Source organism: Phialemonium atrogriseum (genome assembly GCF_030411735.1).
Source record: "Phialemonium atrogriseum strain 8032-3 unplaced genomic scaffold QBC33scaffold_9, whole genome shotgun sequence".
Classification (NCBI taxonomy): domain Eukaryota; kingdom Fungi; phylum Ascomycota; class Sordariomycetes; order Cephalothecales; family Cephalothecaceae; genus Phialemonium; species Phialemonium atrogriseum.
In genome coordinates this window covers 527642-546627 of record NW_026848146.1, presented here as the reverse complement: position 1 = coordinate 546627, position 18986 = coordinate 527642, and the positions used below count along the sequence as shown (strand labels likewise).

At 56.6% G+C, this 18986-nt stretch overlaps 6 protein-coding genes across 6 annotated transcripts; 4 read left to right on the top strand and 2 right to left on the bottom strand.

The window, feature by feature from the left end:
• The first annotated feature begins 127 nt into the window (after positions 1–127).
• QBC33DRAFT_607012 (fungal-specific transcription factor domain-containing protein) lies at positions 128–4205 on the top strand. Its single transcript, XM_060432324.1, has 2 exons — positions 128–1470; positions 1543–4205. The coding sequence occupies exons 1-2, from the start codon at positions 341–343 to the stop codon at positions 3728–3730; spliced, it is 3318 nt and encodes a 1105-aa protein (XP_060284708.1). The 5' UTR covers positions 128–340; the 3' UTR covers positions 3731–4205.
• On the bottom strand, positions 4037–6627 carry QBC33DRAFT_535165 (KRI1-like family-domain-containing protein). The gene has a single exon (XM_060427595.1). It carries the CDS (start codon positions 6450–6452, stop codon positions 4461–4463), a length of 1992 nt encoding a protein of 663 aa, XP_060284707.1. The 5' UTR covers positions 6453–6627; the 3' UTR covers positions 4037–4460.
• Positions 6628–7589: 962 nt separating this feature from the next.
• On the bottom strand, positions 7590–8446 carry QBC33DRAFT_448924 (ras family-domain-containing protein; the record flags this gene model as incomplete). The annotated part of the gene is made up of 3 exons (XM_060424496.1): positions 7590–8173; positions 8248–8311; positions 8372–8446. The coding sequence occupies 3 exons, from the start codon at positions 8444–8446 to the stop codon at positions 7590–7592; spliced, it is 723 nt and encodes a 240-aa protein (XP_060284706.1).
• A 542-nt stretch (positions 8447–8988) lies between these two features.
• QBC33DRAFT_557948 (uncharacterized protein) lies at positions 8989–12108 on the top strand (the record flags this gene model as incomplete). Its single annotated transcript, XM_060429847.1, has 5 exons — positions 8989–9035; positions 9104–9213; positions 9270–9604; positions 9658–9967; positions 10031–12108. 5 exons carry the CDS (start codon positions 8989–8991, stop codon positions 12106–12108), a joined length of 2880 nt encoding a protein of 959 aa, XP_060284705.1.
• A 678-nt stretch (positions 12109–12786) lies between these two features.
• QBC33DRAFT_535151 (Septin-domain-containing protein) lies at positions 12787–15623 on the top strand. Its single transcript, XM_060427594.1, has 3 exons — positions 12787–14197; positions 14248–14398; positions 14463–15623. Exons 1-3 carry the CDS (start codon positions 13229–13231, stop codon positions 15452–15454), a joined length of 2112 nt encoding a protein of 703 aa, XP_060284704.1. The 5' UTR covers positions 12787–13228; the 3' UTR covers positions 15455–15623.
• Positions 15624–15954: 331 nt separating this feature from the next.
• QBC33DRAFT_379853 (Poly(A) polymerase pla1) lies at positions 15955–18256 on the top strand. Its single transcript, XM_060424056.1, has 6 exons — positions 15955–16190; positions 16259–17006; positions 17062–17680; positions 17750–17861; positions 17913–18030; positions 18137–18256. Exons 1-6 carry the CDS (start codon positions 16048–16050, stop codon positions 18194–18196), a joined length of 1800 nt encoding a protein of 599 aa, XP_060284703.1. The 5' UTR covers positions 15955–16047; the 3' UTR covers positions 18197–18256.
• The last annotated feature ends 730 nt before the right edge of the window (positions 18257–18986 follow it).

Below are 18986 nucleotides of genomic sequence, written 5' to 3'. Positions count from 1 at the left end.
ACTCGGCTCACAGCTATTTTCGTTGCTTTATTCTTTCTCGGCCTGAGCGGGGGAGGTTTGAGCGTTCGACCCCATGCGATGAGATAGGGATTTGTCTCCTCACGCCGCTTCTCCGCACTTGCAACTCCTCAACCCACCCAGGAGGGACAGTACCAAAAAGGAGCCCAGAGCCAGAGCCAGAGACAAGAGGCAGAGGCAGAAGATTAAAGACACAAGATCGACGGAGAGAGAGCCGGAGACACGAGCCCTTACTGGCACCGTGCGGATACTGGATATCTCTGATCACAGCTTGCTTTTAGAGAGCTTACTTACCCTCGTCGTCCCCTGAGCACCTGCAGCAATGTCACCCGGCCTCTCGCAAGTCGAGGTCAGACGCCTCCCTTCCCTCGATCTCGACTTTGGCCAACCTGCTGGCGACGCAGAAGCTCAACTGGCACATTCCGAGTCTCCCATCTTGCACGCCTCCAATGACGCACTGAGCAGCATTGCGGCCCCGCACTCTCTGCTTGACTCTACTCATTTGGTCGACTTCGAATTCCCCTCGTACCAGGATCTGACAGAGCCTGCATCCATGGTCAATTTCGACGACCATGCCGGCGACATGTTCGCGCACTCACAGTCGGATGAGATATCATCAATGGCCGACCGCCGGAACTCGGTAAACTCCATCACCGTGCGGACAACAAATTTTCGGGGCGCCTCCGGCCAAAGAGGGCTCAGCATGGACGAGTCCGATGACGGCAGTCCCGACAGCAACAACTTTGGCGCCAACTCGCTTGAAGACCCCATGTCGGACGAGTTCGGCTTGTCTACCGGCGGCCCCGGGGACTGCAACAGCAAGTCCAAGGTCGACAAGACCGATTCAGTTCCGGCATGGAGCGAATTGAAGACCAAGGCCGGCAAGGAGCGGAAACGGCTGCCGCTGGCCTGTATCGCGTGCAGGAGGAAGAAGATCCGCTGCTCGGGTGAAAAACCTGCCTGCAAGCATTGCCTGCGGTCTCGGATCCCCTGCGTATACAAAGTCACAGCACGGAAAGCGGCCCCCAGGACAGACTACATGGCCATGCTGGACAAGCGGCTGAAGCGAATGGAGGAACGTATTATTAAGATAGTTCCGAAGGCAGAACAGGACGGCCTCGCCTCGTCCGTGACCCGTGCAGTCGTCAAGCCGGCGATTCCAGGCACGCTCACCGCCAATAAGTCGGCATCCAAGAAGCGCGGTGCCGAAGACGCGTTCGGTGCGGATCTTGATCACTGGGCCCGCGCACCGTCCAGGTCAAGACTGGACGGCCCAGACAGACCCTCGTCTCTCATGGTCCAGGAAGAGGAGGAAAGCAAGCTGCTGCTGGAGGGAGCCGAAGCGCTGCCCTCCAAGGAAATCCAAGAACACCTAGCTGAAGTCTTCTTCGAAAACATATATGGCCAAGCTTATTATCTCCTCCACAGACCAAGCTATATGAGGAAACTCAGGTATGTCCGTCCCTTGACAGATCCACGACCCCGTCGGAAGGAAATCATGCTGAACTGTGTGTGACTTGGCAGAGCCGGTGCATTGCCTCCAGTCCTGGTGCTCTCAGTCTGCGCCATCTCGGCACGCTTCTCCAACCACCCCAAGCTCAACACGAGCCCGCAGTTCCTTCGAGGGGAGGAGTGGGCCTCTGTTGTTCGCGATATCCTCACCAAGCGATACGAATGGCCAAACATCACCATCCTCACCTGCCTCGTGATCATGGGCCTGCACGAGTTTGGCACCTGCCATGGTGGTCGGAGCTGGTCCCTCGCAGGCCAGGGTATCCGAATGGCGTTCGCCCTCCAGTTACACAAGGACCTGGAGTACGATCCGCTGCGGCTCAACGGGAGGACACAGCTGAGCTTTGTCGACCGGGAGATCCGAAGGAGGACAATGTGGGCCTGCTTCGTCATGGATCGCTTCAACTCGTCAGGCACTGACCGACCGACGTTCGTCGGCGATGAGACCCTGAAGATTCCCCTGCCCATCAAGGAGAAATACTTTCAACTGGACATGCCCGGCCCAACCGAAAACTTGAACGGCCACGTCGTCGATCCCGTCTCCGCGGACGATGGGCAGCTCGCCGATGCGAAGGAAAACATGGGCGTCGCGGCATACATGATCCGCGTCGTTGCCCTGTGGGGTAGGATTATCACCTACCTCAACCGAGGGGGCAAAGACTCGGACCCCCATCCCATGTGGAGCCCGGAATCGGAATACTCGAAGCTCATCAAGCAGACTGAGGATGTCATCACCAACCTCCCTGACTTTCTCATTTACACGCCGGATAATCTCCAGCTACACGACACCGAGAACATGGCGAACCACTTCCTCTTCTTCCACATCGCTATTCAGCAGAACATCCTCTTCATGAACAGGTTTGCCGTCTCGTCTCCGAGTGGGAGCTCCCAGCAAGACGTACCCAAGGCATTTGTGACCAAGGCCGGGGCGAAGGCATTTCAGGCGGCGAACCGCATCTCGGAGCTGCTCAAAGATGCCGAATCGCACTTCGTCACCGCGCCATTCACCGGTTACTGTGCATTCCTGTCCAGTACCGTCCATATCTTCGGAATTTTCTCGGGGAATCCGACGATGGAGGCGACCTCGAAACGTAACCTGGCGACCAACGTCAAGTACTTGTCCAAGATGAAGCGCTACTGGGGCATGTTCCACTGGATGGCCGAGAATCTGCGGGAGCAGTACCGGACCTGTGCCGACGCTGCGAGGCAGGGGAATCCCGCCAACGAGAATTCGGCCTCGCCCATCTTCCAGTACGGCGATTGGTTCGACAGGTATCCGCACGGAGTGTCTGGATCCGACTTCATGGACCCCGCGGCTTACAAGAAGAAGGAGACGGGAGATGATGCCGTACTGGAGCAGAAGCCCGAGCTGCATACGGTGGAGGAGTACTTCACCAGCCTGTCGCCGGGTAGCGCCGAGGCCGCCAACGGCAGCGTAGGGAGGCCCGGCCAACAAATGAAGCGCAAGTCGATGGCCCGCAAGGGCGGTAGCGCCGCAGTATCTCGGGGCGACCAGCAGCAACAGCTGGAGCCGCTCCAGACCGATTTCGCCCAACACGCCGCAGACCAAATCCAGGCCCGCGTCCAGCACCACCGGACGTTTTCGGGTGCCGGCAACGGGGCGCTGGGCGGCCAGACAAGCGGGCCGTCGTCGTTCAACCCGCTCACCGTCCCCCACGCCGCCAACGGCAACTCGTACCACGGCCTCTCGCCGCTCAGCCCCGTCTCCGTCTCCCAGTTCCGCCACCACCACAACCCGTCCTTCTTCCCCCCGGTCCCCTTCAACATTTCCCTCGCCGCCCACCAAGGCGGCATGGCCCTACCCCAACTCGATCGGCAGCTCGTGTTCGGCGCCTACGGCAACGGCGTGGACCCCGGCGTCAACCTGGCCGGGTGGTCGCAGCAGGACGGCGGCGCGGACGGCGGCAGGCAAGGCGGCGGCGGTGGCGAGGGCGGCCGGGGCAGCGGGAGCCAGGCGGGCGGCAACGGCAACGGCGGCCACATGGCGGCCGCGGACGCGGCGCTGCACGCGGCGTTTGCGCACGAGCCGAGCTCGGCCTGGTTCATGCCCTTCAACATGGAGCCGCCCGAGCTTGGCGCGGAGCTTGGCGTCGGGCTCGATGGCTTCGTCGACATGTTTGGCGGGAGCATGTCTACGGCCAGCGGCGGCATGGGCGGCATGCACCACGGGGCCAGGTGATGGAAGGATGGATGGGGCGGAAAGTTGCAGGTTGGCGGTTGGGAAGTGTACAAGAGTTTCAAGTTGCTGCTGACACGGGGGGCGGCTTCTTTTGGGCCGCCGGCGAGGGAAGTGGAAGGGAACAAGGGGTGCCTGCCAGGTCACCCGATTTTGCGGGGACCAAATTTCAAACGTGGCAGAGAGATGTTGGCGAGCACGCGGCGATTTATCTTGCGTCATTACAGCGGCCGAGAAAGGAGAATGGTCGGAGGTTTCCCATTTGCCACGGCACACATATCAAACTTTTTTGCGACAGGCGGCGCAACCGGGTCGAGGAGGTGCGGTTCCCCCTACTTTATACGTTATGGGTGACGCATACCAAGTTCAAAGGAGTACTTGAGCTTGCGCGCCTTGGAGTTCAATTTTTTGGGGGGAGGTAAGGGGGTAATCTGGTAGCAACGTGGGGAGGGAGTCAACTTGGGATGGGGACTCTCCAGAGGAGGAGGCAAGGGTGGGCTAGATTGTTTGTATTTATCATCGGCTGGTCCTGCGTTGTACGCTCACTGCGTGTGGTATATAGTCGGGACAGATCGGCGTCCAATGTTTGGATAGATATAGTTCTGATTACGCATCTGCCGATCACCATCTATTTGTTGTGCGGGAATAGTATCTTCCAAAGCCTCAATAGTACTCATAGGTAGGTAGTACAGACTCAAGCTACCTTAGATATGAACAGTCGCGCCACCCCATTCTAAGCCTTGCCAACCTTCTTACCCTTAGACCTCTTACGCTTCTTCTTCCGTCCCCCCGCAACCACATTCGCCCCCTGCTCTTCTTCCTTAGGAGCACCACCGGCCCTCGGCTGAGGCGCCTCCGTGCCGCCGTCCTGATCGTCTCCCTCGGCGAACCCAAAGGTCGGACCTGTCCGCTCGAACTCCCTGCCGAACACCTCCCTCCGCCACTGGCGCAGGCGGGCCTTCTTGCCGAGCCGCTTACGGTCCTTGCGCTTCTTCTCGACGTCGCGGAAGGTGGCCAGCTTCTTGAGGCCCGCGTATTCGTTGAGGGCAGAGTCGGGTGCCAGTAGGATGTCGCGCGCCGTCATGCCGAACGTGACGGGCGACGTCTCGCGGTAGCGGAAGGCCGGGACGGCGTCGCCGCCGCCGCCCTTGGACGACGAGGAGAGGGCGCGCGGGTTATCTAGCTCCATCTTCGCGTCGACGAGGGCCTCGAGACGGGCTAGCTCCTGCCGGGCCTCGCGCTTTGCGGCGGCGCGGTCCTTTTTGGCTTCCTTGGTGGTCTTGCGCTTCTTGGCTGGCCGCTCGGACTCGGACTCGGAGTCGGACTCGTCCTCGGCGCCTTCCTCGGGCGCAGCTTCAGAGTCCGTCAGAGTGACGACGGGCTTTACTTCGTCATCAAAGTCGGGAATGATGTCCTTGACATCGATGTCGTCATCCCACTTGGGTTTCTTCGGTTTGGTTTTCTTCGACAACACGTCTTCATCATCGGACCCGGACAACTCGTCTGCTTGGGCGTAGTATTCTTCACCGAATCGACGCTTCATCTCCTCCTCCCATCTGTCATCCTCCCAGGCGTCGTTGAGGAACTTCACCCAGTCCTTGTCCTCCAGAACCTTGCCGCTCACACCCGCAGCTTGCTTGATCTTCTGCAGCTTCTCCTGGGCCTCTTCGAGCTTGAGGCGCCGGAGACGGCGCCGGTCCTCTTCGCGCTCTCGCTTCTCCGCCTCTTTCCTTTCCTTCTCAACCAATCGTTGCTTTTTTCTGCCTGTAAGCTCTTCCTTTCTCACTGACCGCGCCGCAACGACGTCTCGGGAGTAGGATTTCAGGACCTCGTTGCTCTTCTCTGGATCCTCGAATCTCAAGTTGTAGGCCTGTTCGAACTGCTCGGCAATATCGTTGTTGTCATCCTCGCCCTCGTCCGACTCAAACGCTTCCCACCTTGACCCTCCTTCCGAAGCCCAGGCCTTGGACGCCATGAATTTGGACAAATAGGTCTCAGGGTCCTTGTCTGCGGTTACAACATCCTGCTCCGTAAGCTCGAGGGCGGCAGCCCTTGAGGGATGCACGCCATCCCTTGTTGGGCGTGCTTGTTCCTTTGGCTTCATGAATGCCTCGTCGCCACTCCATTCTTCATCTGCAGCAGCGGCGGCGTTAATCTCTGAGAGAATGGTCTGCTTTATTTCTTCTTGCTCTTGGGTATAGGTCGTCGGGTTGTTTGCATCGTCTTCTTCCTGGCCGTCCGCACCAATATCGCCTCGCAAATACCTTTCGCGATGGTAGTCTCGAAGGAAAACCGGCTTCTCCTTCTGAGCATTGGTTCCCTCGCCAGTCGCCGGGTCAAACGGCTTGTAGAAAACCGCCGACTTGTCGTATATCCGGGGGTCTTTGTTCTTTATAGCCTGGAGCGTGGCCGAGATCTCAGCATCGAGGTCCTCGGTGACCAAGAATCCTTCGTCGTCTTCTGTCTCGTCCGACGAGGACTCGTCCTCTGAACCCGAGGCACCACCATTGGACTTGTACTTTTCTTCAAGTCTATGGAGATCTTCTCGCTTCTTGTTATGCTCAAATCTTCGAGCATATTCCTCGTTGATCTTCAACTTGGACGGCCCGAGGGCAGCACCGCCTTCTTCCTGATCATCTTCACTGCTCGAGCCCTCATTATCGAACAAACTCTTCTTGGGAATTGGTCCACCCTTGGTGGCTCCGCGGCCAGCTGCAGGCACCATTTTGCGGGGATCTCTCTGTTCTCTTCAACGGCGGAAAGAGGGAGGCTCGGGTAGAGGAAAATTTGGTTGCCTTGGAGTTGGCTACAACGAGAAGCAGCACCTCAAAATGTGGGCAACCGAGTCTTCGATAAGGAACTTTTTTTTCTGACAACGGGGAGTCGCACTCCAAAAAGTGGACTGCGATTGGCGACTTTTTTCAAGCACGGCCCAGCCCCGCAGGTCCCATCATGGTTGCACGTGCCGCTCCTGAGCCTCCACCGCGTGAGTGTCTCTTACCTTGTACCACCAATAGTATTATGTAAATTGACCTTGAAGAACAGCAGGAGGCGCCATTCACGATTCCGCATTCCCCAGCGAATAACATGAAGTGAGGAACCAGCCCGATTGGATGGCGCTCCCTGCTGTTCGTCCAAGGCCGGAGTACGGCTACCTACCTACGCACATGTATAATCTCTTACATCTCGCAGACCCTCCATCCCCGTCTCTGACACGCAATATCATGGAACAAAACAACCATCAGCTTAATTTTGATAACGTTGCAACCGGCTATGTGACCCTAGGCACCAAAGTTCCACTCTTGAGGAGTAGCCTGGTCAGGTATTAGCTGAGGGAAGAGCGAGGAGAACTTGGTGTGTAGAAATTACGACAGACTGGATACTTACTGCTCTTCAACTATGTAAACTACCTTACTACCTGTAGCTGATGCAAGAGCTGCGATTACCAACTGGCTTTCTAATAAGCTCCACTTGGTAGTCACTCCTTTCCACTCATATTCCAGAGTGAGTAACAGGAAGTCAGGAACCAGCTTGATTGGGTAGGTTCGCTGATATCCAGAATCAAACATATTCTCGTCGTGAGAGGTTGAAAGCTACATCTAATTGAAGTTCTCGCTAAGTAGTGTCCTGCATGGGGGTGGTAAAAGGAGAGAAAACTCAAAACCAACACGAAAGTCTTTACTCCCAAGCAACCTGCCAAGTGAGACACCGACCACTCCGCTTGACCGTAATGAAAATATAGAGCTCTGAAGAACGACCGGCCACTTGCGTTCCCATCTTCTGACCCCTCTTCCAGCCAACGCTTCCCGCAACCAAGATCGTCCCGGAGGCACACACACACTCCCAGAGAGAGAGATCAATCTCAACACGCGCAGCCTTCTTTGGCATTTGGATCGCGAGGCCCGCTAAGATTCACTCTCTGCTCCTCGCCTGCGCGGCCGGCTGCATTGGAGGCGCCCGGACCCCGCGCACTCTTCAACGATGTTTCCGGGATGGCATTTGCGATGGCAGTGAACACCTCCGTAACATTGAAACCCGTCTTAGCGCTGGTCTCGAGGAACAGCAAGCCCTCCTCTTCCGCGTACGCCTTGGCCTCTTCTGTAGACACCTTCCGGGCGTCGCCGGAGTCGTCTCCCTCGCCCACGCCCTCCGAGTCGTCAGCCGCGCCATCTGCAACCGAACCAGCGCCGGGGTTGGCAAGATCAAGCTTGTTGCCCACTAGCGCAATGACAATCCCCGGTGACGCCTGGCGTTGGAGTTCGGCGACCCAGTGTTTGGCCTTGATGAGAGACGTCGGTTTCGTCAGGTCATAGACAACCAGAGCTGCCTGTGCGTTCCTGTAGTACATCGGGGCAAGGGAAGCGAAACGCTCCTGTCCTGCTGTGTCCCATATCTCGAACTTGATGGTCCGCGTGGGGAGGTTGCATTTTTGTGTTAAGAAAGCAGCTTGAATAAGCCACATGCGTCAGCCATACGGTACCCTTGATGAGCGTTGAATGTCGAGAGGGAACATGACGTACCACCTATTGTTGGCTCCTTATTCTCTTGGAAGTCGTTATTGACGAAACGCAGTACGAGGGATGACTAGAACTCATGGTTAGGCTTCGGCCGAAGGCTCGAGGTTGATTGGATTTGGGATCCCACCTTTCCGACGGCCGCTTCGCCAAGCAGCACCAGTTTGACGCTGCTGCTCGGCTTCGGAGTATGCGAGTCAGCCATCTTGGGCGAGATGTTTCGTGCTTGGTGGTTTATGGCGAGAGCAACCCGTCCTGTTCGAAAACAATGTTGGTTGGAATTAGTTGACAGGCCGGTGACGTGAGAGGCAGAGACCCGGAGCTACCATGCTGATGACGGAGAACTGGAACGATGGAGCACATGGCAGCCTGAAAAGGCCTAGTGCGGGACATTTTACAAAGTACGCAAGCGTGCACAGACCACATAGAATTTCAACTCCTCCCGCGTTCGGGACTCTAGGGGCCCGTGCATTTATCAGGCCCGTACATCAGACTCGGGGGAAGAGTCCCAATTTTTCGCTTTCTTGCCGAAAACGCGACGAAACCTCCATCCTTATTTCCCGACAACGGCGATCGACTCTAAATTGTCCACAGGCACACTCATTATTACCTCGCCGCCTGCGTGACAACTTCTCTTAGCAATCGCATCTGGTCGCATCCCTCTGTCTAATGATGGTCACCTGCTCTCAACCTTCATCCCGTTGCCCTGTATAGGGCGCCTCGCGCGTTTCGTAACACAGGTTCAAAATGGCGGCGTCAGCATCGATATCTGCAGCTCAGGCAGAGCTCATCAAGTACGGGAATCCCAGTCGATGGCGTGCAGTCAGTGTGCAGCAGATATAGGTAGCTAACTGATGGACAGCTCCCTATCGCAAGATGATATTCCAGCGAAGCTTCGCTGCGCGATCTGCAGCAAACTTGCAGTGAACGCCTTTCGACTGCCCTGCTGCGAGCAAGCTATCTGCGAAACTTGTAAGAAATCCCCAGCGCTCGTTGGTTGCATCCCTGGCTGACTGATTTCCGTGCAGGCCAATCGACGTTGCCATCGTCTTGCCCGGTTTGCGAGCACTCCCCTCTGTCCGCCGATGATTGCAAGCCGCATAAGGCACTGCGGACTACAATCAAGGTCTTCCTACGAACCGAAGAGAAGAAGCGCGAGGCAAATCGGCCCAAGGATCCGACACCAGCGACGCCAGTTGAACCAAATGCAACAGGTCAACTTCCGACTCCTACCGCTGATGCTCCGGCTGCGGAGGTAGGGGGAACGAGCCGCGAGCAGCGAGAGGCGCCCGTGGCGACTGCCGAGCAGAAGCTGGACGATAACGCCACCCCTGCCGACAAGTCTGCCGATGATGCTGATCAGGTATGCTTAGCCAAGTTCCTCTCATGGTGCGAGCTAACATTCGTCATAAACAGGCATCGAGGGATAGCAAAGTCGTTCAATCAATTGAAGATGCTGGGGATATGCAGATTGTCGCCCAACAGGGGACGGGCGAACCTGCAGGCGCCGAAAAGTCTAGCGATGGAAACGAGGCAAATGTCGAGGATGAGACAGGCGACGGGAGCCAACAGAATCCCAATTTCGGCCCAGGATTCGGCCTTGACAACATGAACGGATCGTTCCCAAACATGAACCTCGGTGCTGGAAACTTCGACCAAATGCAAATGATGATGGCCATGCAAGGTGGCATGCCAAACAATGGTTTCGGTGCCTTCCCAATGATGGGTTTGTCCCCCTCACATATATGCCCACCCAACACCGGGCAGCCAGCGCTAACGCAATTTGTAGGCATGCCAGGCATGGGCATGGACCCGATGACAATGCAGAACATGTACATGAATGGTGGCTTCGGGTCTCAAGGCATGGGCATGAACGGCATGAACATGAACATGGGGATGGGAGGCTTTGGAGGCGGTCCCAATAATAACTGGAACGGGCAGCAATCATGGAATGTCGGCCAAGATAATTTCAATCATCCAAATGCTTCTGGCATGGGTAATGGTGATTATACCTCTTTTAACTCTGGGTTCCAGACAGGATACAATCAAGGTAATTATGGCCAGCCGAACCAGTTCAATGACTATCGCCGGAACCAGTATGGCTTCCGCGGTAGGGGCCGTGGCCGTGGATACGGAGGCGGAGGCGGAGGCTACGGATACGCCCGAGGAGGATACAACCAGGCATACGGCGTCTATGGGGCCAGCCAGGGCCAGAACTACATGGGCCAGCAGTATCCACAGGGACAGAACGACCAAGCAACGAACGGACCAGAAGGCTCTGTTAAGAACGAGAACGAGCCAAGTGCGACCAACGGGCCGCGCAATGTTGATGAGTTTGGCCGGGAGCTCCGTCCTGAATCAGAGAAAGGTGACGCTGAAGGTGCCGAGCAGGCAGCAGGTGCATCCGGGTCAGCCCGGCATGGCGACGACGCTGATACCAAAGGTGACCACGATGACCCTACGTATACTGCAGATCAGGATGGCCACATTCATACCGGAGAATCCGCCGCGTCGCATAGTGATGCATACCCGCCGCCGCATGGGGGGGTTGCATCCGCGACAGGACCCGGCGTATCAGATGCAGCTGCAGGCCAGAGTCAAATTGGGGTTGTCATTACCAGCACACAAAACACAGTTCCCGATGTCCCTCTGAACGCTCCAAAGGGGCCCAAAGCATACCTCCGGGGACTTCCTAACACCAGTTATCGGACTCTGCAGGCGCGAGGCTTAGTGGATGATGGAGGGTCGAGGTCAAATGGCAGTGGCCTGCCGAGCCCGGCAGTTGATGATGCGCGGTCCAGGAGTAGTTCCCAAGCTCGCTCCAAAAGAAGCTTCGAGCACCGTGACAGGAGCAAGGAACGCGAGAACGATCGGGCCAGAGAACACCGCAGCAGGGACTACCACCCTCGCGAGCGATCGCATTCGCGGTCGGACAGTAGAAGCCGGAGCCGGAACCGTAGGGAGTCGGGCAGGCGCCGCAGGCACCGTTCGGAATCGGCCTCGAATGATGAGCGTGACGATGAGCGCCGCCATCGAAGACATGGCAGGAAACACTCGGACTCGCGTGGTGATGACGCCGACTCAAAGTCGCGCCCCAAAGATGAGCAACACGATGAGCGGACGAGGTCTGCATCTCCCGATGACTCGAGGAAGTCGGGCCACCGGAGTAGCCGGAGAGAGCGTGACTCGGAAAAGCGCCGGGAGCGAGAGCGAGAGCGGGAGAGAGATCATGATCCTGGTCGTGATCGTGATCGCGATCGCGATCGTGACCGGGACCACAAGTCAAGCCGTCGCTCACACCGTGACCGAGACTACGACCGCCGAGACCGGGATCGACACCGAGATCAAGATCGGGAACGCGACAAGGACCGGGAGCGAAAGGATCGTCACCACGGGCGCGATCGTGATAGAGAGCACCGCCACCGGAGCAGCAAGAGGTCACCGGACGAGCCGCCCACGCCAGTGGACTCCCCAGACGACGAATTCAAGCCCCCGACAGGTCCGAAGACGACGGCCGGGCCTTCGTCGTCGTCGGGCCAAGGCCTCGAGATCAAGGGGGCGAGCTCGAAGTCGCGCGAATCCGCGGAGCCGGGCAGGCGGTCGTCGCAGGCATCGGCGGCGGCGGCGGACCCGCACGCGGCGGAGCGGGCGGCGCGCGACAGGGAGAGGCTGCTCAGGGAGACGCGGAGGATGGCCAGCCTCGCGGGCGTCGCGGGGGGCAAGCGCGGCCGGGAAGACGGCGACGAGTCCAGGCGCAGCAGCAGGCGCAAGGGGCGGCGGGGGGAGGTCGTCAGCATGGATGACGAGGAGGAGAGGATGCGGCGCCTCGAGGCCGAGAGGGAGTCGGCCAGATTCCGTGACGACTAAATAAGTGTCGTGGGAAACGGGAATTACGTTGCCACGCTGAGGAATGATGCGTAACAATGTTCATAACTAGGTCTGTTGATTTGGGCTGGTTTTACAGGGGCGGCGAGGCAGGGGATTTCAGGGACATTGGCCATCCTGATCAGGTAGCTAGACTAATTATAGTCTATTTAACCAACATTCTATTCCTGCGATGTTTGCCTCTAAAGTTGTTGGAGGACTTCCCGGCCAGCCTCGGCTGCCGCGCGCTTAATAGTCTCAGTTTCAGGCCGGAAAGCCTCTTGGTGCGTGTAGGTGGTCAAGTCCAGGATAAGTACCCTATTAACTAAAATATAATCGAAGCTGGCGTTATTACCGTTTGGCGAAACTTGACGCGACTAATAGGACAAGCACGCGGCTACTGTGGCTGTTGGATGGCTGTTGGACGGATTCACAGGATTCCCATCGTCGATGGGTTGATGAGTAATCGTAAAGAGCAACAGCATCAGTTCAGGCAATACAAATGAAACTTGGAGTTATTTGCATGCCCGATGTATGTCGGCAGGGTGCGCTCGGATTTACACGGGCAGTTGCGTCACAATAACGCCTATCCATGCCTTTGTTGTAAGCGAAACCTAGCGGCGAGGACGGGTATAATAATCAGCATATTTGCAAAGCTAGGATGTTAGTTGTCGTCGACCTCCTGGATGTTGATTTGTTCAGTTTCGAGTTGTTTCCAGCCCCCATAATGAATGAAATGCTGTTCGGTTACTCCAGCCCATCGAATCATGGATGCTGAGTGCTGCGCTGAGCTGACGAGCCTATAACAGTTCCGTAAACCAGGGACCCCGTGAGTGATTGAGGTATGATGATCGGCTGCAGCGGGAAAGGTGGCGGCGGGGTTACCTTTCGGGCTACGTAGCAATGGACCGCGTGCTTGTGCCAACCTGACCCCGCCAACATCCCACTCTACCCACTCTGATACGTAACCTCAAAGCCTCCGTATCTAACAACCTCCCTTTGACCTCAAAACAATACAACTCCCCTATACTCGCCGCAACAACCAGAATCTCCTAGTAACGCTGAAAGATATTCTATTTCCCACTGAAGTCGCTCTTTCCCGCGGTCTATGTAGACTCCCAGAATGCGACCGGTCCTCGGCGATGACGCTTTCGGAGGTCCGCGCGTCGCCGATAACAGCGACGCCCCTCCCACCTTCCACCCTCCCCCTGGGCTGCAAATGACTTACGTTCTCGGTGACGAGTCGACCGTGGATGTCGCCCTTCAGCAGTCGTCCGCTGCCTTCCAACGGCCGTGGGAGGCAAGGAAGGGCAACGGACACGAAAGCGCCGGCGCTACTGCTCCCGGCAGTGGGTCTTACCCCGGTGATAAGGAATGCAAAGACGGCAGACCCTCCAGCTCGAAGGGGCCTATCGAGGCTCTGAAGCACGACGATTATACCATCTCGCGACCCGACTCACCGACTTACAAAGCCTCTGGCGCGTCAAACCTGTCGCAGCCGATGACTCCGATGCTGTCGGGAGCATCTGGGCCCGCATCCGCATTCAGTAGCGTCTCGTCGAGGCGGAACTCCTTTGTCGGGTCCCTCGACCTGGGGAGCCAGGTACTCAGCACGGATGGCGAGGCCGACAAGGAACCCAGCTCAACCATGATGGACAGTGGAAGTGCCCCCCAGCTCGTTATGCCCAGCATCAAGATGCCCAGCCGACGGCCGTTCACAGACACGGGGAAGTCCATGGGAAGGCTCAAGGTGCTCATTGTGGGCGACTCCGGAGTCGGCAAGACCTCACTCATCAAGGCCATTGTCCAGTCTTGCGAGCACATTGTCCACGTCGACGCCATTGTACCATCCCCGGCATCGTCCATTATGAGAGCCCCGGCTCCACGCCGAGGCGGCCGGAGGCAGTCTTCAAGGTCAGAACTTGGGACGACCGAGATCACCGAGATCTTCGCTAGCACCAAGCCGTACCCCGAGTGGTGGTCTGACCTGGATGACTCGCGCATTTTGAAGCGGAGGAAGAGCCTCGGTGATACAGTTCTCGACCGGAATATCTGCTTCGTTGATACCCCTGGCTATGGATGTGGCTCTTCGGCAAGCTGCCCCTACAGGAAACGCTCTCGTAAGATGACTAACCAGTGCAGGCCATGGACACTATTTCGCCCGTCGTGCAGTACGTGGAATCGCACCTCCAGCGCATGCGCTCCAACTCCCTCGGCGACGGGGACATGCTGAACATGCTCGGCGGCGATGGCGGAGTACAGGTGGATGTCGTATTCTATATGATTTCACATCGTCAGTGTGCCTTTTATTCCCCCGTCCACAAATGTTGGTCCTGCTCACCTCACCACCATCTTAGGCCTCAAACCGGTCGATATACAGTACCTGCGCCAATTAGCACCCCTAACCAATGTTATACCCTTGCTTGCGCAGGCAGACCGCATGTCGCCAGAGCATGTGGCTGCGAGCAAGGAGCAGATCAACAGCCAGCTGCGGGAGGCCAATATCCGCCCCTTCAGCTTTGCAACAGCATTTCCAGGCTCGGAAGCCCAGCAGCCGGGATGCCCCTACGCCATATCTAGTGCCACCGGCTCTGATCACGACACCATGGATGCCAGCCTGCTAATGAGCCCAGATTACGTCCAACCCCTGATACCCACCGAGCTGGCCGCGCTCGTCCAACAGATCTTCAATCAGGACGGCGTGTCGTGGCTTCGGCACTCAGCGGCAAGGAAATATATCCAGTGGCAGAAGGCCGAGAGCGCGTCGCGGCCCATGGAACTCTACCAACCACCAAATCCAAGCAGTCCGTATGGGCAGGGCCCGGCTAGCCGTGTCCTCACTCCCCCACTCGGCGCAACGTCTTCATTTGCCATCGCGAGAATCGCCGACCATACACAGAGAGAGGAGCGGCTGGCTCAGATCCGGCTTGCCAACTGGGCGGCAGATCTGCAGAAGAGTCTGGATAGAGAACGAGCCAGCTACGAACAGCTGGCACGCGGCGAGCGAGCCATATGGCTGACCGAACGACTCAACGAGTGCGTCCAAGATGGGACGCTCGTCCCAACCTCGGGGCGCGGCACGAGCGCATCCCAGGCGGAGGGGCAGACCAGGCGGAGCTGGGGCCCCAACCGGGGCTTGAAAACCAAGTCCATGCAACACCAAGATCCCCTGGGGCTCCTCGAGGTTGTTGCGGATGTCAGGCACAAGGGGTTGGTTGCATTGGAAGTGCTCGGCAGCCTGAGCGTGCTCGGCGGGCTTGCTCTGTGGATCTCAAAGCACTATTGGCATTTCCAACCCTACGGGTGGGTAGTTGGCGAATGGGACAAATTCTGGTACGGCGGACGGTGATGGCACGGAATGTGGCATCTAGTGTTGGGGTGGAAGTGGTGGGCGACGAGGAGAGGCCATATTATTGACTCGTGACCTCGAAATAGGTCGGCGATAGAAGTGTACTCAATTTCAGATCCGTTTCTAATGTTCATATCCTCCTCAATATTATTTTCCAGGATCCTAAAAACTGAGAAAGTGGTGATTTGATTTCAATTGACCCGGGTACATGAATATGCACTAAAACCCTACTGAGGAGGTAGGTACCTAGGTACCTATGCGGTGACGGGAAGCGCCGTGGCTCACAGACCACGCGCTTTTATTGGCCCAGAACCACTTCCATCCAAACCACCTGGATGGAAACTCTTCTCATGAAGTCTTGAATTTCCGTCAACAAGCAACTCCGCGTCAAGGCATCATTATTTGACTTCAGGTGACGAAATCGGTTGCCCTCTTGGCCGCGGTCGTTCCCCATCTCTTGGAATTCCCTATCTTTGGTTTTCCCGCCCTTTATCTCGATACTGGAGTATCCAGCATTCCCTCTCCCCACATCACTATCACTCCTTCGACGCCCCTTCTTCCTCCCCGTTCTCCCCCCTTTCACACTTGTCACGATGGAATCTGAACGAACATATGGCTTGACGCCACCTATCTCCACGGCGCTCCCGACTGAGTCGGAGAAACAGTTGAACGAGGCCCTGTTGCAAGAACTTCATGACCAAGACACTTTCGAGAGCGCGGCTGAGACTCAGAAACGGTAGGCATCGAGCTTCCTGAACGCGGCGACATCTAAACCTCTGGACTAGATGCTAATTCTACCGTCAGACACCAGGTACTTACGTCCCTTCAAAAGATAACCGATGCATTCGTGAAGAAGGTTGCGATGGAGAAGGAGCCAAACAACCCCGTCCTGATCCGGGATGCCCGCGGCAAGATCTTTACCTATGGCAGTTTTCGCCTGGGTGTTTTTGGTCCGGGATCCGATATCGACACGCTTGTCGTTGCCCCCCGCTACGTCACACGCGTTGATTACTTCAAGTACTTCCCAGATCTGCTTCACGAGATGGCCCCGCCTGGCTCCATCGAAGACATGGCTGTGGTCACCGATGCGTTTGTGCCCATCATAAAATTTGAATATTCCGGCATCAGCATTGATCTGATCTTCTCGAGAATTGCCACCCTGAAGCAGCTCCCCTCGGACCCGAAATGGAATCTGAAGGACAATAATCTGCTGCGAGGTCTGGACGAAGCTGAACTTCGCTCATTAAACGGCACGCGAGTCACGGACGACATCATCAACTTGGTCCCTGAACCGACCACCTTCCGTCTGGCCTTGCGAGCAATCAAGTTGTGGGCTCAGCGGAGGGCTATATACGCCAACATCATGGGGTTCCCGGGTGGCGTGGCTTGGGCCATGCTTGTTGCCCGCGTCTGCCAGCTCTACCCCAAGGCTGCTGGCGCCATCATCGTCAACAAATTCTTCCACCTCATGCGTCGGTGGCCATGGCCACAACCGGTTCTGCTCAAGAACGTCGATGAGGGCCCCCTACAGGTCCGAGTGTGGAATCCGAAAGTATGTCTCTCTCCCAACTCCCAGTTGCCATAAAATATATTCTTACACTGCCCAGCTCTACAAAGGCGACCAATATCACTTAATGCCGATTATCACACCAGCATACCCTTCCATGTGTGCCACGTTCAACATCACGCGGTCAGCCATGTCAATAATTAAGCAGGAGCTGGATAATGGTGCCCGTGTGACAGATGAGATCATGGTCGGTAAGACACCATGGAAGGATCTCTTCGTGAAGCACACATTCTTCACCAACGACTTCAAATATTACCTGTCGGTCACTTGTGCAAGCAAGACCAAGGAGGCGCACAAGGTATGGTCTGGATTCGTGGAGTCCAAAGTCCGAGTCCTGGTTCAAAGCCTCGAGCGACACCAATCTATCGGCCTCGCTCGTCCGTTCAACAAAGGCTACGACCGGGTTCATTTTTGCAAGGACGATGCAGAGGTTGAGCAAGTCCAAAATGGCAGCTTGGCATTCTTGGCAAAGGAGACGAAAGCAGCGGATCCGAAAGTCAAGACGGAAGACCAGATAGTCCAAGTCAAGGCCGAGCCGACTGATGAGAATGGAGCAGAAGACGAGAAGGTCACGGCCAAAGATAGTCAGACCCACAAGGACGGAGAAGGCACAGATGTGTACACGACCAACCATTATATCGGCCTCGTGCTGTCCGAAGGTGAGTGACTTCGCCCCCGCTGAGCTCGCCCCTGAGCGTTTCCTCTTAACACCAAAGCCTACCCGGCAGGCGCCAAATCCCTCGACTTGACTTTCCAAGTCAACGAATTCAAAGAGCTAGTCACGGGCTGGGACAAATACGATCGGGACCTGAACAGCCTGAGCATCCAACATGTCCGCAAGTAAGTTTTTGACCACCGGGGCCTCGAGGTATTTTACTGACACGACGGAAGCATTGCTCTTCCCGATGATGTGTTCGCGCCCGGAGAGGTCAAGCCAACTAAGCCGGTCAAGAGAAAGGCTCAGATGCCGAACGGTTCCCTCGCGATGAAGAAGCGCGGAGCCCCAGATGTAGGTGGCGGCTATCGGTCGACCCTTGGTGTAGAGGCGTTATGCCGAAATAACACTACAGCCGTTATGGCCCCTTCACTTTTTGGAGACGCTGACTCCTTCGCAGGAACATTCCAATCCACCCAAGCGACAGCAAACTTCGGTCACAGCCGCCGCCGCCGGCTGAAAGGACTGCTTCGCAAAGACGGAAACTCAGCCGGCAACCTGCCCGCTCCATCACGTCACTCCCCCTTTCGATACCTAGTGCTCTGCTGATTTGCAGGTCATTCCTGCAGCTATCTGTGATTCAGTTGGCCGGCACGGCCGTTCCATGAACCCAGGCTTGTAATGCTGCTAATAAGCAGGGCCGAGTGCACAGCGCCTCCATGCCTTCGTCCCACTGAGACGTTGCCCTCTTTAACCCATTCGAAGAATGGTGCCGGCCCAAAGGTCTTTCCAACCCAGACGGGACATGAAAAAAAAGAAAGATATTAAAAAAAGGAGTAAAAAGTAAAAAGCGACAAACGCAGCGAGGACGAGCAAACAGATGACGCATGGCGCCAGACTGTATTTGCGAGAGCCTTAGACTGGACGTGGCTAGGGTCAGAGGCGTTGGTTTTCTTTTTCGAAGGACAGTCAGTTCGAGAGACCGGCAGAGCTTCCATGGCCTTTTTTGGCTTCGATACCCCAGCTCGGCCTTCTCTCTTGGACTATTCGTAGATGGCACGTCGGAAGGAAGCATCATGGAGGAACAGAGGAGGTTTTTGCATTTACCGCCAGCGCTCTTGTCTGTCGGCCGTGTAACTTAGACCACCAGCTCTCGCCCTTTTTAATAGAATGCTCTATTTTTGAGGCACAGATCGCCTATGCAGAGCGAGCCTTCCTGGCACCACGTAGCGAATCCCCCATCGCGCAAGCACAAGAGATTCCAGCACAGCTCCAGACGATTGCGAGTCAAACTTGGTGGCATTGAGATC